General features: G+C 35.0%; 1 protein-coding gene across 1 annotated transcript; it reads left to right on the top strand.

Moving 5' to 3' along the window:
• Positions 1-1,092: 1,092 nt before the first annotated feature.
• SPATA4 (spermatogenesis associated 4) lies at positions 1,093-10,145 on the top strand. Its single transcript, XM_011959795.1, has 6 exons — positions 1,093-1,154; positions 1,322-1,451; positions 1,831-1,949; positions 2,060-2,280; positions 6,245-6,361; positions 9,916-10,145. Exons 1-6 carry the CDS (start codon positions 1,093-1,095, stop codon positions 10,026-10,028), a joined length of 762 nt encoding a protein of 253 aa, XP_011815185.1. The 3' UTR covers positions 10,029-10,145.
• Positions 10,146-15,079: the final 4,934 nt, after the last annotated feature.

Here is a 15,079-nt window from a genome sequence, read left to right on the forward strand (position 1 = left end):
GGTAAGGATCAATTTACCGTCTGTCAGAGATGGCATCTAGTTTGAGAGTTATCAACAAGTTTTTAAAGTTGCTGCTTAATTGTAGGCACTGTGTATATAAATATATATATAAATATATATATACGTATATATATAAATGTACATATATATATACTGGTAAGGATCAGTTTACCGTCTGTCAGAGATGGCATCTAGTTTGAGAGTTATCAACAAGTTTTTAAAGTTGCTGCTTAATTGTAGGCACTGTGTACGTAAGTGGCAGTTAATATTTGCTCTGGGAATCCAAACTAAATTCTATAAAAATTAAAGCAATGAATCTTTTGCAGAACTCTGGTTTAGTCTTTCCTTATCAGAGAGGCATAGGTTCCAAGATCGACAGTGGACGCCTGGAACTGTGGATACTACAGAACCCTCTGTCAGAACACATTTCTGTGTATGTCTTCCATCCACAAATTTAATGCCTTTTTAAAAATCTTAACTAAGCACTTATCACACACTGTGGCTGAAAGTTTTTCAGTTTGAGGTGTGATGGTGAAACTATCAAGAATTTCTTTTTCTTCATATTTCAGGGATATAAGATTCATTCCTACCATTCTAACCATTCTTACAATTTTCTATTAAGTCAAGAACTTTCATCTTTTCACCTAAAGGAAGAATTTTATGGTTTCTCTGTGGCATATCTGAATCACCAGCATCACTACTCTTGCACTTTGGGGTCATTATGAAACAAAATTAGAGTGACTTGCACACAAGCACATCACACTGTACAGTTGATCTGATAACTAAAAGGTGACTGATTTCTACAACGTGGAGACTCTGGACAAAGAGAGGAGTCACATCCTAGGCAACACAGAGCAGGCAGGGAGATTTCATCACACTCCCAGAACAGAGTACAATTTAAAAGTTACAAATTATTTCTTGAATTTTCCGTTTAATATTTTCCGACTGTGGTTGACCCAAGGTAACTGAAACTGCAGAAAGCAAAACTGCAGATAAGCGGGGGACTAGTTTACTCATTTGTCTTCAGTATTTCTTACAAAGATGCCTCTGAAACTTTAAAGTGCATATGAATCACCTGGGAATCTTGTTGAAATGCGGATTCAATACAAATCAACAGGTTGGGTTCATCAAAAGAACACCAAAGCCTTTGAAATGTACATAATCTTAGCGAAATTCCACAGTAGGTTCTCCTTAGAGCAACGAACCAACAACACTCATTTAACAAGATACTTTTAGTATGGAATATTAGGCTAGTGTTAATTATAATACAAACTGCATAATTAACTACACTTTATTTCATTTCCTAATTGCCATGGATCAGAGATTTTTCAAATGGCTTCCTAATTGCAGAAATATTCAGTATATATTTCCCCTGGGAACTTGAATTAGCATCCTTTGAAAATGGGACCTCTTTAAAAGTCAAGTTGGATAACTGGGCACAGTTGGAGAAGGTATGTTAGCAATCATTTACACTTTTAACTGTTAAGATGTTTGTTTTAAAGTGTGCCATCCTAATTTCCTGGATCTCTACAGGTGTGTGTGTGTGACTGTGTGATACTGAATTGGCAGCTTGTTCCTGTGTATCACAAAGTTTATTAAATTCCAACTGTTTATGTCATGAGTCACCTATGAAACTGAGCATAATGATTTCCATTAGCATGATAAATACTGATTGGTTTCCCTGCTGAATATTATCTTTTAATAACTAACACGTTAAACACAAAAAATGACTTGATAGGTAAATAAAAGGGTGATTAAAGTGAATTCATGGTACTTGGAGATTTTTATAGAATTTCTTATGATAAAAACATTTTCTTTCTACTATTAAAGTTCCTGGCAAGAAAAAAATTTAAATTACCTAAAGAACTAATCCATGGAACAATTCATTGTAAAGCTGGAGTGCCTGAAATATTGATAGAAGAGGTTTACACTTTATTAACACATCGAGAGTAAGTTCTTTGTAATTTCCTAGTAATGCAATTTAATGTGAAACATTTGATAATATAAATTTCATTACTAAAATGTTGCTTGTCAACAGTATTTTCTTTTTTATTTCCAGAATTAAAAGTATCCAGGATGACTTTGTGAATTTCACGGACTATAGTTACCAGATGCATTTACCCCTGGTTTCCAGGTATACAGCTTCAAAGTCTATTAAAGATAACATTAGGTTATCAGAATTACTAAGCAATCCCAACATGCTGAACAATGAACTGAAAGCAGAGTTCCTCATCCTTTTACATATGTTGCAAAGAAAATTAGGCAGAAAATTGAATCCAGGTAAGTTTTCCTTGGAAACAGCTGAGTTCTTCCAAGCTCTGTCAGGCTATTCTTGAGCACAGATGAAAGAAATGTCTGCACTGGCCCATTTTGCCATCTTCTGTAACTGGTTTAAAGGGTAATTACTTCTTTAATGCTAGCAGTGAAATGATTTATTAGCATTGGAGTGGTTTATAAATCAATTTTTTTGATGAAGGCATAGGTTAACATAGTATACAGACACTTCTTTTAGAAAAATGTATGTTTATGAAAGATTCAGGTAAACTTTCACAAGAAATAAGTTCACATATCAAGTAACTAAGGAGTTTAAAAGTTAAGCATGACACTCATCCTTTGGGAAAAGCCTGGATTACCATGATTCACTGGATGCTGTCTACACTGTGTACAATGTTATCCTTTCCATAGTAGGCTTGTTCGGATGTAGATGGTAGAGCAGATTGGGACTATCATGGCAACTTTCCAGAGATACCACTGAAATCATTCTCTAAGTACCCAAAGCATTTGCCGTCTGCATTTGCCAGAATCATTGGCAGGTGGCAGAGTAATTGAACTTTCGCTCCATATTTGTTTGTTTGTTTTTCTAGCAGTTACTCAGGATACCACTCATGTATTGAAATCTTATTTCACTTGATTCCAGACATCTATAGAGACCACATCATTTCTGTGGCACCCAAACATTCAGGAAAAGAGGCAGATGTAGGTCATTAGGATTTCTCTCACCTGTGAACTTTTTCTGAAGAAAACCATTTTCTCTCTGGTTTCTAGCCAGAGAGGAAAGCACCAATTTTAACATCTCCTAAAATTGTGAGATGGATATTTTAGGTTTGGTCCTTCCTTACTCTGTCCATTCTTCCATGTCTTATATTTTGTTTTCTCTTCCTTGATTTTTCTCATCTCTGGCTTTACTCATGAATTCATGAGTAAAGAAATAATTCAGGTTATTAATGAGGAGAACTTTATCTTGAAACATTTTGCATGTTTTTAAACATTAACATTTCGCTGTGATATTTATCACACATGCAAGTACATAATGTACAATTTAAAGAAGATGACTAACGATGAAAACACATTTGTATATCCCTACGCAGGTTAAAAAAATAGAACCTTACTAATGCCTTTACCTTCCCCTTTGTGTCCTTGGACTGCATTCTCCACATTCCCTTCCAAGGGTAACTACCATCCTGCTGCCTTTGTTTGTAATTCCTTGATTTAAAAATCTAGGCCCGTAATCCCAGCACTTCAGGAGGCTAAGGTAGGCGGATCATGAGGTCAAAAATTTGCGAACAGCCAGACCAACATGGTGAAATCCGGTCTCTAATAAAAATACAAAAATTAGCTAGGTGTGGTGGCGGGCGCCTATAATCCCAGTTACTGGGGAGGCTGAGGCAGGAGAATGGCTTGAACCCAGGAGGCAGAGGTTGCAGTGAGCCGGGAATGTGCCACTGCACTCCAGCCTGGGCGACACAGCGAGACTCCGTCTCAAAAACAAAAACAAAAAACAAAACAAAAAAACCCCACCAAACTATACTTACTATTTATATATTATTCTTTATTTCATTTACCTATACATAATATTTATATGCTATTTTTTATTTCATTCATATATATTTTTAAGTTTAGTCGATTTTATGATACTCCGTAGTAGGCAGAATAAGCCCCCCTGCTATCCATGTCCTAATCCCTGAAACGTGTGAATATGATATTTACATGGGCAAAGAGACTTTGCAGATGTAATTAAAGTTATGGACCCCAAGATAGGGTGTGTATGCTGGCTTATTCCGGCAGACCTGATCTAATCACATAAACCCTTAGAAGCAGAGATCTTTCTTCAACTGGAATCAGACACATGTAGCAGAAGGAGAAGTAAGAGATCTGGAGTGTGATAGGGTCTCAATCTGCTATTGCCGCAAGAGACAACATGGAAAGCATGAGAAGGTATATGGTGCAGCTTCCAGGAGGAAAGAATTACTCTGGGCTGAGAGCCAGGCAAAAAACAGGGGCCTCAGTCCTGCAAACATAAGAAACTGCATTCTGCCAATGAGCTGAGTGAGCCTGGGAGAAGATTCATCCCCAGAACTTCCAGAAAGGAATGCAGCCCTGCCAATGCCTTGCTTTCAGCCTCTGAGACTCTAAATAGAGGACCCACACTTCTGTACCGTGAGATAAAAATGGCTGTTTTAAGTCATGATATTTGTGGTAATTTGTTATGGCAGGAATGAAAATCGAATGCAAACTCCATAGTTAACACTGTTCCCATAATGAGATTATAAATATATCCTCATATGTTTAAATTGATTAAAGTGAAACCTTTTAGGGGTTAAACCTTTTAAAGTTTAAATTGATTAAAGTGAAAACTTGTAAGCTGTTACTTCATCTGAAATCCACATGAAGAAGCGATTGTCTCAGTCCCACGTTTTGAGTAATCTATCCTTTCCTCACTTATTCGTAATGCCCTCTCGTGTTTCAGTTGGTGTGCATGTATGGTCTGTTTCTGAGTCTACTATTCAACTTTATCTACATGTGTGTCACTTTAGCATCTTGTCTTAATTATTATTGCTTTAGAATTAGTGTTGATACTTTGTAAAGTCTTAAAATTTGTTCTTCTATGAAGTGTTGTTTCCATTTCATTCACAGTAAGTTTTGTTATGAATTTATTAATACCGCCCATTGTTATATGTATTCATATCTAACATACTATTTTGAGTTTTTTTTTTTTTCTTTTTTTTCCTCTCTCTCTTTTTCTGTTTCTTGTCTTCATCTTACCTATCTTTTCTTTTTTGGACCACATTTTTTTCCAAAGATTTTTTTCCCACTAATTTTGAACATTTTAAATCTCTACTCTTTTTAGTGCTAATCTATACATTTTAGCATGCATACTTACCTTAGTCTAAAATTAATATCTTCACTCTCTTCCTGAAACTGCAAGGACCTTAGAACACTATGACACCGATCCTCCCTGCCACCCCTTCACCTCCTTTCAGTTCTTTTGTTGTCTGGCATTTTAGTTCTGTCCAGTTATATTTTAACACCACAAATCAGACATCATTGACTTTTGTTTAAAAGTCGATCTTTGTAAAAACTAACCTGCATCTCTGTTGTCTTTTGAACACATTTGTTCTTTGGCTACAGATCATCTCAACGTTTCCAAATCTTGAACAGTACTCTTTCTCCAGTCTTGATTCCTGAGACTGCTGATTTTAAACGTTTCTCATTTGTGGCCAAAGGAATTAATTATGATAATTATAGTTCTGGCAATGTTACTGACCAGAGTTGTGTTTAGTGTTGATAGAGTAAGACTGGTGAGTAGCAAATAACTTAGCAACTTCTTCAAGCCTCAATGAAGGATGAGCTGCAGATGCAGAGGAGGAAGTGATCTTTAGAAGCACAAGGAAATTGCCCAAGTATTTCAGCTTACAGGATTAGTTAAAAGGAAATATGGGAAACATGGAAATAATTTTAATTCACAATCTTTATCAAAATGAAAGATACTGTATGATTTTATCAAATATAAAACTAGATAAAACTAACCTACGATGATAGAAGTCAGGATAGCACTTTCCTTTAAGAATATTGTCTTAGAAAGACATGAGGGGGCTTTGGGGTACTGGTAATACATCATTTCTTGATCTGGATGATGGTACCCTAGGTGTATTCACTCCACAAGTTCATGGGAGTGAATTACACTTATTGTTTCTTTACCTTTTTGTATATACTTTATAATTGAATAGAAACTTAGCAAAGACTAACAGGAACATAAGCATATTACCTTTAAAGTAATTATTTTGTGTATTAAATATATTGTGAGCAATGCGGGGAGGGATTATTCATCTATGTATTCACACTACTCAGGAATATGATAAACAGAAATTTAAATAATTTACTTAATTTTTAAATTATGGCATCTTACTTTGACAATGGCCATTATGACTTTTTAAGAAATAACTTGTGTGTTCATATTTTATAGAATGGTTTGATGTGAAACCAACAGTGGGAGAAGTTACTCTCAATCACCTTCCTGCTCAAGCCTCTAGACACAGATATAAGTCCAAAGTTACAAGAGGAAGAGTTGCCCCTGTTTTACGTAAGTTTTAACTCTTTGCTTCCTAAAATTGATTGTTTTTTTTTTTTTTTTTGCTTGACTTTCTTCAATTAAAGTTTTAAAAAACGGTTAAATAGTTAAAATGTTGGTGTAGGTCAACTTTCATTCCTACACTGTCAATTACATTGGTATGCAGTTCTTTATGGTAAGTGAAGGGAACATGTGGTCCACTAAGTCGCCGCCCCCTCCCCAGCCTGCTACAATCAGATCCACTTGAGGTCTGATTTATGCTTAAATAGGTGAGTCCAAAAAACATCAGGCTCATAGACTTGAAAGCTCAGTTCTTTAGAAGTCAGAAGATGAGTCCGTGAGTCCTGAGACAGATATAGATACTTGCATACTAAGAATTCTCAATCAGTTGTATTACGAGAAGTCACTTGATTAAACCCTGTTAATTCAGAAAGCATTTATACGACAGCAAACTCTAGCCCACGGTCCAAATTCAGCCTGTTGTCTATTTTTGTATAGTTCACAAGTTAAAAATAGTTTTTACTTATTTTTGGAGATGGAGTCTCACTCTGTCACCCAGGCTGGAGTGCAGTGGTGCGATCTCGGCTCATTGCAACTTCCACCTCCTGGGTTCAAACGTTTCTCCTGACTCAGCCTCCTGAGTGTCTGGGACTACAATGCACGCTGCCACGTCTGGCTAATTTTTTGTATTTTAGTAGAGATGGGGTTTCACCCTGTTGCCCAGGCTGGTCTCGAACTTCTGAGCTGGGGCAATCCGCCCTCCTCGGCCTCCTAAACTGCTTGGATTTAATGGTTAAAAAAAAAAAAAATCAAAAGAATAATAGTAATTCCTGACACATAAAAATGCTATGAAATTCAAGTTCCTGTGCCCATAAATAACAGGGAACAAAGCCACTCCTGCTCGATTTATGCCTTGCTTATGGCTGCTTTGACACTACAACAGTTGGTTTGAGTAGTTGCCAAAGTGACTGTCTAGCCTAGAAAGTTGAGTTGCCAGATTTAGCAAATAAAAACACAGGACAATGCAACAAATACCTTTGAGGACATATTTAGGACACATTTTTACTAAAAATTATTCACTATTTATCTGAAATTCAAATTTAACTAGGTGTCCTATATTTTATCTGGCAAGCCTACCACAAAGCCTAAAATATTTACTCTCCAGCCCTTTACAGAAAATGTGTGGACCTCTGCTACAGATTGTTTCCTGACCTGTTGAGGCATTTCACTGGGGATAAAAGTTCTTTGTTTACACAGAGTCTTTGAGAGCCCTGCCAATTTTCCTTTTTTTAAACAAAAACAAAAACAAAAAACAAAAAAAAAAACCTGATGATTTCTCAGAACCTTTAATATGCTAATATGCATTGTAAATACTAAAGAGAAGACAGGCAGAATGAAATGTTTTCCAAACTCTATTTGATCACACATCACTATTTGGTTTTGCTTTGTTTAATGGTCTTGTATAACTAGTGTTCCTCATGGCACACTTTTTAATGTCCAAACATCAGACCAGCCCATCAAAATCCCTTTAACTCTTCATCCACCTGAGGCATAGTAAGCATAATAGAATCCAACGGAAGTGGATAACAGTGTTTCAATGGGCCAGGAGCGGTGGCTCAAGCCTGTAATCACAGCACTTTGGGAGGCCAAGGTGGGTGGATCACGAGGTCAGAAGATCGAGACCATCCTGGCTAACACGGTGAAATCCTGTCTCTACTAAAAATAAAAAAAAAAAAATTAAAAAAATTTAGCCGGGCATGGTGGCAGGCACCTGTAGTCCCAGATATTTGGGAGGCTGAAGCAGGAGAATGTCGTGAACCCGGGACGTGGAGCTTGCAGTGAGCTGAGATCACGCCACTGCACTCCAGCCTGGGCAACAGAGCGAGATTCCATCTCAAAAAAACAAAACAAAACAAAACAAACGTTTCAATGAATAAAATGCATCCATAGTTACACCTTTAGATTCCAGGAATATATCCTGTCCTTCAGCCTGCCTTAACCTTCTTCTGTTGGTGACATTTGTGGTGAAAGTTCCAGCAGGGAGGCAGGTGAAGCCACAGTGGTAGGGTGAGCATGGGAGGAGGGGATCAGGAGGTATGGAAAGGAAACTGCAGGTAAGTTTTGTTTTTTACTTGCTTGCCTCGTTCCCCTTATGATTGACTGAATTTCAATGGGGCAGGGAAAGAGCAGGGCCACCTGCTTTGGGACCTGCAGTGAAAGGTAGAAAGTAGTAGTAATGAGTCACAGCGCGGCTTCCTTCCTGTGTAAGAAAGAGATGCAAATAGACTAGAGACCGAAATTGATGCCTGCTGATATTTGAATTGCTAAAGAGTATTTCTCATTTTTGTTATCTTTTTTGAAAATCTTCAAGGTTCGCACACGAGTTTTTAGAAAAACTACATGCTATCATTACTTCAGATCAGGATTCCAAGTAAAATGAATTTTTGCTTTTACAATTTTAATAATGTATAAGCTGCCATAAATAACTCCTCCCATTTTATTCTCTACTGCTCTTTTTTATGATTCTCTGGATGCTCTTTTATGATTCGCTTTCACATCAATAGTCTTGCTCTCTTTGGAAAAAGAGATGGTTTTATGGAAACCTTCACTGGACAAGGTAGATCAGGATGGGAAGGTGAACATACATTTATTTTTTTTTCCTTGTCTCAATCCAGATATATACTTGGATTCTCTTAATCTAGGCACACAGTAAATTAATGAATGATGTGGATTCAGCTTTGGTTGAGATGAGAACTACTAAGTGTTAAATCTTTTTTTCTAAATTTGTTCAAAGGACTTCTTTTCAGTTTCTGATAAGAGGGTAGAGTAAATAGTTCAGGTCAGCTACCACAGTTTGATAGTTAATGGAAGGAGGAGATGCAAAAACACTAGACTGTAGGAACTTAACTCTATGTTACCATCTAAGATTTCATATAATGACACTGAAATCACAGGCTGTTCATCTGAAAATCTTCTAATTATCAAACAGGGTGGCCAAAATTAATCATAATATAGGTTATTACCTTTGCTTTTTTCTAACACTCAAGTTCCTCTACTTGTTTACTTAAATTTAGTATCTAGCAAAATTATGGGCCAAAGGAATATAGATGTCTTAGTTGCCACTGGCCCCTCTCATTAGAACTGAGTGACCTAAAGAGTCTGGGTGGCTAGCTGGAATGCCTCAGTGTAATCAGAGTTCCAAAAACTGTATTATGAATCATGGACGTTTGTCAAATCTAAGTATAAAATTGTGCTACTGTTGCCTCAGCTGCTTTCTGAAGCAATATCTAAGAATAGTTGGGTCATATTCAGTATCAGATGCACCAAAATAAGCCCTGGAGATTTTTAGGCTGATGACTTTTGGAAGTGGCTGACATTCAGACTTTTTTTTATCCATGAGTACTATAATACGTGATTTAAATATTCTTGTTTACCAGGCATTTAGATTAACTGTGCTCGACCTGCTGCCAATCATTCTGCATATATTTGATATATTAGACATGTTGATGCTTGTATAAATATTTAGTAACCACGAATTGATTTTAATTTTATTTAAATGCCCCCAGCAAATATAGGTAATGGTGGCAATTCACATAGAGAAATACATGTGAAGCAAGCTGGACAACATTCTCATTACTCTGTTATGAAACCTATCAGAAACATGGAAAAGAAACCTTGAAAAGCACCTGTCAAATGGCTTTGAAGAAATGATGCCATCATCTCTCGCCATAATAAAGAAACAGAATCACCCAGTATTGAATGTATTTCAATAATAAATAGAGTGGTGTCTTTTCCATAACTGTGTTAAAGAACATTTCTTTTCCATTCAATTTGTTTATTAAACTCCTATGCCAGGTACTGTTGAAAATGCAAAATTAAATAAATTAATACAGAATGAGCAAAAATAATTTTAAAGGTATAAACATAATTCACCATGATGAGTAAGAGTCCTTTCTAATAATTTTGCAGGAATGGTGAATCTACTTCTTAATATGTTTTCCTTATTAGAAATTAAAAGTTACTGCTTTGCCTATTATATAGTTACATATCACATTCATTAATTAAATTTTATTCTGAATGATTATTATACTTTGGCCCATAGAACACCTCGATCATCTCTAAGAACAGCCTGAACTTTAACCATTAAAAAGACAGGTGTCCCTTCTACTGAAAACAAGTTGTGGGGAAAGAAAATCATCCTTTTCTTGGAACTCGGTTCTGGTGTTTAGCAATACATTTAGTTCAATTAAAAAGTTCCCACTGGTTGCTGCTATGTCCCATATTTTAACTGAAGGGAAACAAAAGCAGACTGATGTCCTGAAAAACTAATAATCTTTCATATATTCATAGTAATTTTATATTTTATATGTGAAAAATTTTCAACTGGTATTATTTATGTTTTGATACTAGCTCATTAACAGTCTCATTTGACTTCCAAGATGAATATTACTAATGTCAATTTCCAGCTAAACTTACCAGTTTTTCTGCATTTTTGAAATTTCAGACTGTTTTATTAGCAATTCTACCTCCAGAGACTTCCTTGTTAAATTTTGCATTTTTAGATAGATAATATTTAAGAAGACTAAGAAAGCCCTGATGATACAGGTAACTTATTGGGAATGTGCTCAAAATCCAGTTTTATCTGAGGTAAGAGATCTAGGTCAAATGCATATCTTAACCAGCTATAAGTAATGTATCTGTTTTCTTGCATTCTCATGGGACAATCTAAAGTACAAAATTATGAGAATAATTTTTAACCTATATAGTTCTTTTGTAAAAGGTTTGAGAAACAAGTCTTTGAAGCCCAGTCATGAAAAAGATCCACAGAAGAGGATTAGTTTTGGGTAGAGTCAAATAGTAAGTTTCTTTGTCCTCTTGGCACGGTGTTCAATCTCCTGAAAGAGCTCATCACTCATGGCCCGACTATGGTTAAGTTCCCAAGAATCCTGTGGAACCTATATAGATTGTGGAAAATAGAAAATAGTCTGTAGGCTTCATTACATAGTGATTATGTAAACGAAGATACCAAGGATGGTCAAAGTGCGTAACCTCAAGACTTCCTTGAGGATGAACTGTGCAACAGAAGTCAACACCACAGGCATATCTTAGAAAGACCATTTACTTCCAAAAGAATCTTTGACAGAAGGAAGCAATGAAATTTTCTAGGAACTATAGCAGCCGCTATAGGAATAGAAACTTTTCAATTGAAAGAATACTTATGGGAATAGAACCTACTATGACATAGCATTTGTATTAATGAGTAAGCACTTTCTCCATTTTTTATACTAATTCTGGGGTATATTGTAGTCAGTGTTTCTAAAGTGAAGAATCAGCCTCTGGAACAATTCAATGAAGTGATTTTCCTAGGTTACTGAGTAGGGTAACAACTCAGTTGGACAGCTTAGCCCTTTCACACCTCTGATGACTCTGATCCAAGCATTTATGGAGAAACACTTGTCGTTCAATGGTGTTTTGGGGAAAGAAACAACTACTCATCTTAGCAGGTAACTATGTCATATCAGGATTCAACTGTAATATTTAATAAAATTTAAAGGACCTGAAATACATACACACACGTAAATCTAGATAATGACATGCCAAATTATAGCACAGTCATAATACATAATTTTAGCATGAAAGTACATATTTCATTTAGGTACAAATATCTCAAAGATTTGGTACAATAAACATTTATTAAGAGTTGACTATAAAGGTGTCTTCTATATTACTGATATACTAAATATGAATCACTAAATTTTACAAATAATTTGTGAGGCTTTTATTATATTCAGAATACCTTTTGACTTAAAACTGAAAGAGTATAAATGTTATAAGGACAAGAAAATACAGTCATTGCTTTAATGCAATCCTGTTCCTGAACACATCTGGACAATTTCATAGAAATATATACACACACACACACACACATATATTTCATATATACATATATATACACATACATATATATTTCATTTGTCTTGATTGACATAAAAATAATATATTTTCATAAGATGTAACTATTTTGATGTTGTAGCTTTGTGAACCACCTGATAACTGCTAACTTTTACAGGCAAAATGTTTTTCCAATGCTTTAAAAATCACTGTCTAATGAGACTCTTCCTTTAGGGAGGCATATTTAAACCTGCAGAGTAATTTGTCCACATTATTGGTAGTATTAACATTTTCAGATAGTAAAATAAATTCATAAAATTTGCTTGGGTTTCGTGCATATGAAATCTAATAAAAATATTTTTATGAATTAAAAATTTGTTTTTCATATTAAGGCACAATATATACAGATTGACATAGTCATATGACATTTATAATTCTATGAAAAATTAACAGTTATAGGTCATAAGGTATAGACATTGTAGGAATCAAAGATAATAGAATGATGGTCATATGAATCCCATTTAGATTTCACATGGAAACTGAGTTGCTCTTCTGTTGTATTTATGTGTTTAAAGACTTGCAAAATTTTCTCATCTTTTATACATAAAAACATTATTTTCCTGCATTCATTAAAAATACAGAAGAAAGTAATGATTGTTTATATACTTAATGATATCCTTTGAAGTATGTAAGCACAACAAAGATAGGCTTACTTATTTTAAAACAAAAAGAACGACAGTAGGATTGAGACTGCCATTTTTAAGTGAGGGGTTTTTAGTACATATGTGCCAGTTAATAATCCTCCTCACCTAAGAAAAATCTGAGTTACAGATATCACTAAGAGTTTAAAAAAATACTTCTCAGGTACTCTTTTTATTATCCATTGCATCTCTGAATTGTGTATATTCTCTTCTATAATAATTAATTATACACACACACACACACACACACACATATATATATATATATTTTTTTTTTTTCTGTCTTTTTTTTCTTTGGAGATGGTGGTCTTGCTCTGTTGCCCAGGCCGGAGTGCCGTGGTGCGATCTCGGCTCACTGCAACCTCTACCTCCTGGGTTCAAGGGATTCTTCTGCCTCAGCTTCCCAAGTAGCTGTGACTATAGACACGCGTCACCACACCCAGCTAATTTTTGTATTTTTAGTAGAGACAGGGTTTCACCATGTTGGTCAGGATGGTCTCCATCTACCGACCTCATGATTCGTCCACCTCGGCCTCCCGAAGTGCTGGGATTACAGGTAATTTGTTTTTTTATAAAATGGAATTTAAACCTGTAATGTCTTTTTGAGGAATCAAAAGTGGTCAGTGCGATAAATATGATACATAGACACATAATATATATTTTTTCCAGTTTTAAGAAGTTTGGTTAAGAAGGTTTTAAAAATATTTTAAATGTAACAAGTTTAAAGATAATAAAAGCCCCAAGTATTCTACTTATTTGAGATTACTCTTTAGTCAAACAAAAACATCTATATTATAAATCTTGTAAAACAACTTGACTATCAAAGTACTTTCAGTGTGCATTAATTTAATAAGTTTCAAAGTCAGAATTCTAGTCGAACTGAAACATTTGTAGTCACATATCAGGCTTTTCATAGCTTTACACTATTAAAAAACATTTTAAAAGTTAAATCAACCTAATATGTCCAAAATTTCAACCAGTATCTATTTACAAAGATTTACTTAAAACTAATTTTCATCAAATAAATTGTGTTTTTCATTTGTTTTTTGAGATGGAGTTTCATTCTTTGTTACCCAGGCTGGAGTGCAGTGGCGCGATCTCTGCTAACTGGAACCTCTGCTTCCCGGGTTCAAGAGATTCTCCTGCCTCAGCCTACCAAGTAGCTGGAATCACAGGCGCCCGCCACCATGTCTAGCTAATTTTTGTATTTTTAGTACAGACAGGGTTTTACCATGCTGGCTAGGTTGGTCACAAACTCCTGACCTCAGGTGATCCACCTGGCTTGGCCTCCCAAAATGCTGGGATTACAGGCATGAGCCACCGTGCCCAGACAAATAAATTGTGTTTTAAATAAAGTTAACATAAATTGACTAGAGTATAATGTGTAAATTATTATACATATTAATCAAAACTAATATCCATGCATGCTGAATCTCTTAAAATAGTCACTTTATCACCTAATGCTTTTCATATATATTCGACTGCATTTTGTGATTTTTACTCCCCAATTTTTTTCATGCCTATATAACTTACACTTTTACAATTGGACAGTTAAACTTCAGATAAAAAACTGGTAACATTTTCTTTTTTAAAAAAGTATTTTGACTGTGTATCCATTTATTAATATTTACTAAACTTACAACTGAAAACTTTTATTACATAGCTAACGTTAGTGGTTTACTATGCATTTTATAAAGGAGAACATAAGTGTGTAAGTTGAAGATCACTGTGCACACCTTACATTTTAACATTTCAAGATATTCAATCATTCACATATCCATTAAGTACTTATTGTATATCTAGCACTCTTCTAGGTGTTGCACAATTTAATATGTTTCAATATTTCAACATGATATTTTGATACCTTTTATGCTGTGTAAAACTTTTATATGCTTTTTAGATTATTCAGTCCTTTATAATTTAAATATTTCCTCCTTCTCAAAAGTAGCTATTACTGTTTATAAAAGCAGCACCTGTTTTTCCTTTAAATTATATACGTATTTTATTTTTTGAAGTTAATGAATAAATTCACTGTTATTTCCCACCTCTCCCAACCTGCAATCCTTCTCCCAACCTCTGGCACTTGAACAACAAAGATTAAGGTAATACGAACCCACAAAGTTTTTCTTTAAAAAAA

This window comes from Colobus angolensis, unplaced genomic scaffold (genome assembly GCF_000951035.1).
Source record: "Colobus angolensis palliatus isolate OR3802 unplaced genomic scaffold, Cang.pa_1.0 Scaffold5, whole genome shotgun sequence".
In the NCBI taxonomy this organism is placed as follows: Eukaryota; Metazoa; Chordata; class Mammalia; order Primates; family Cercopithecidae; genus Colobus; species Colobus angolensis.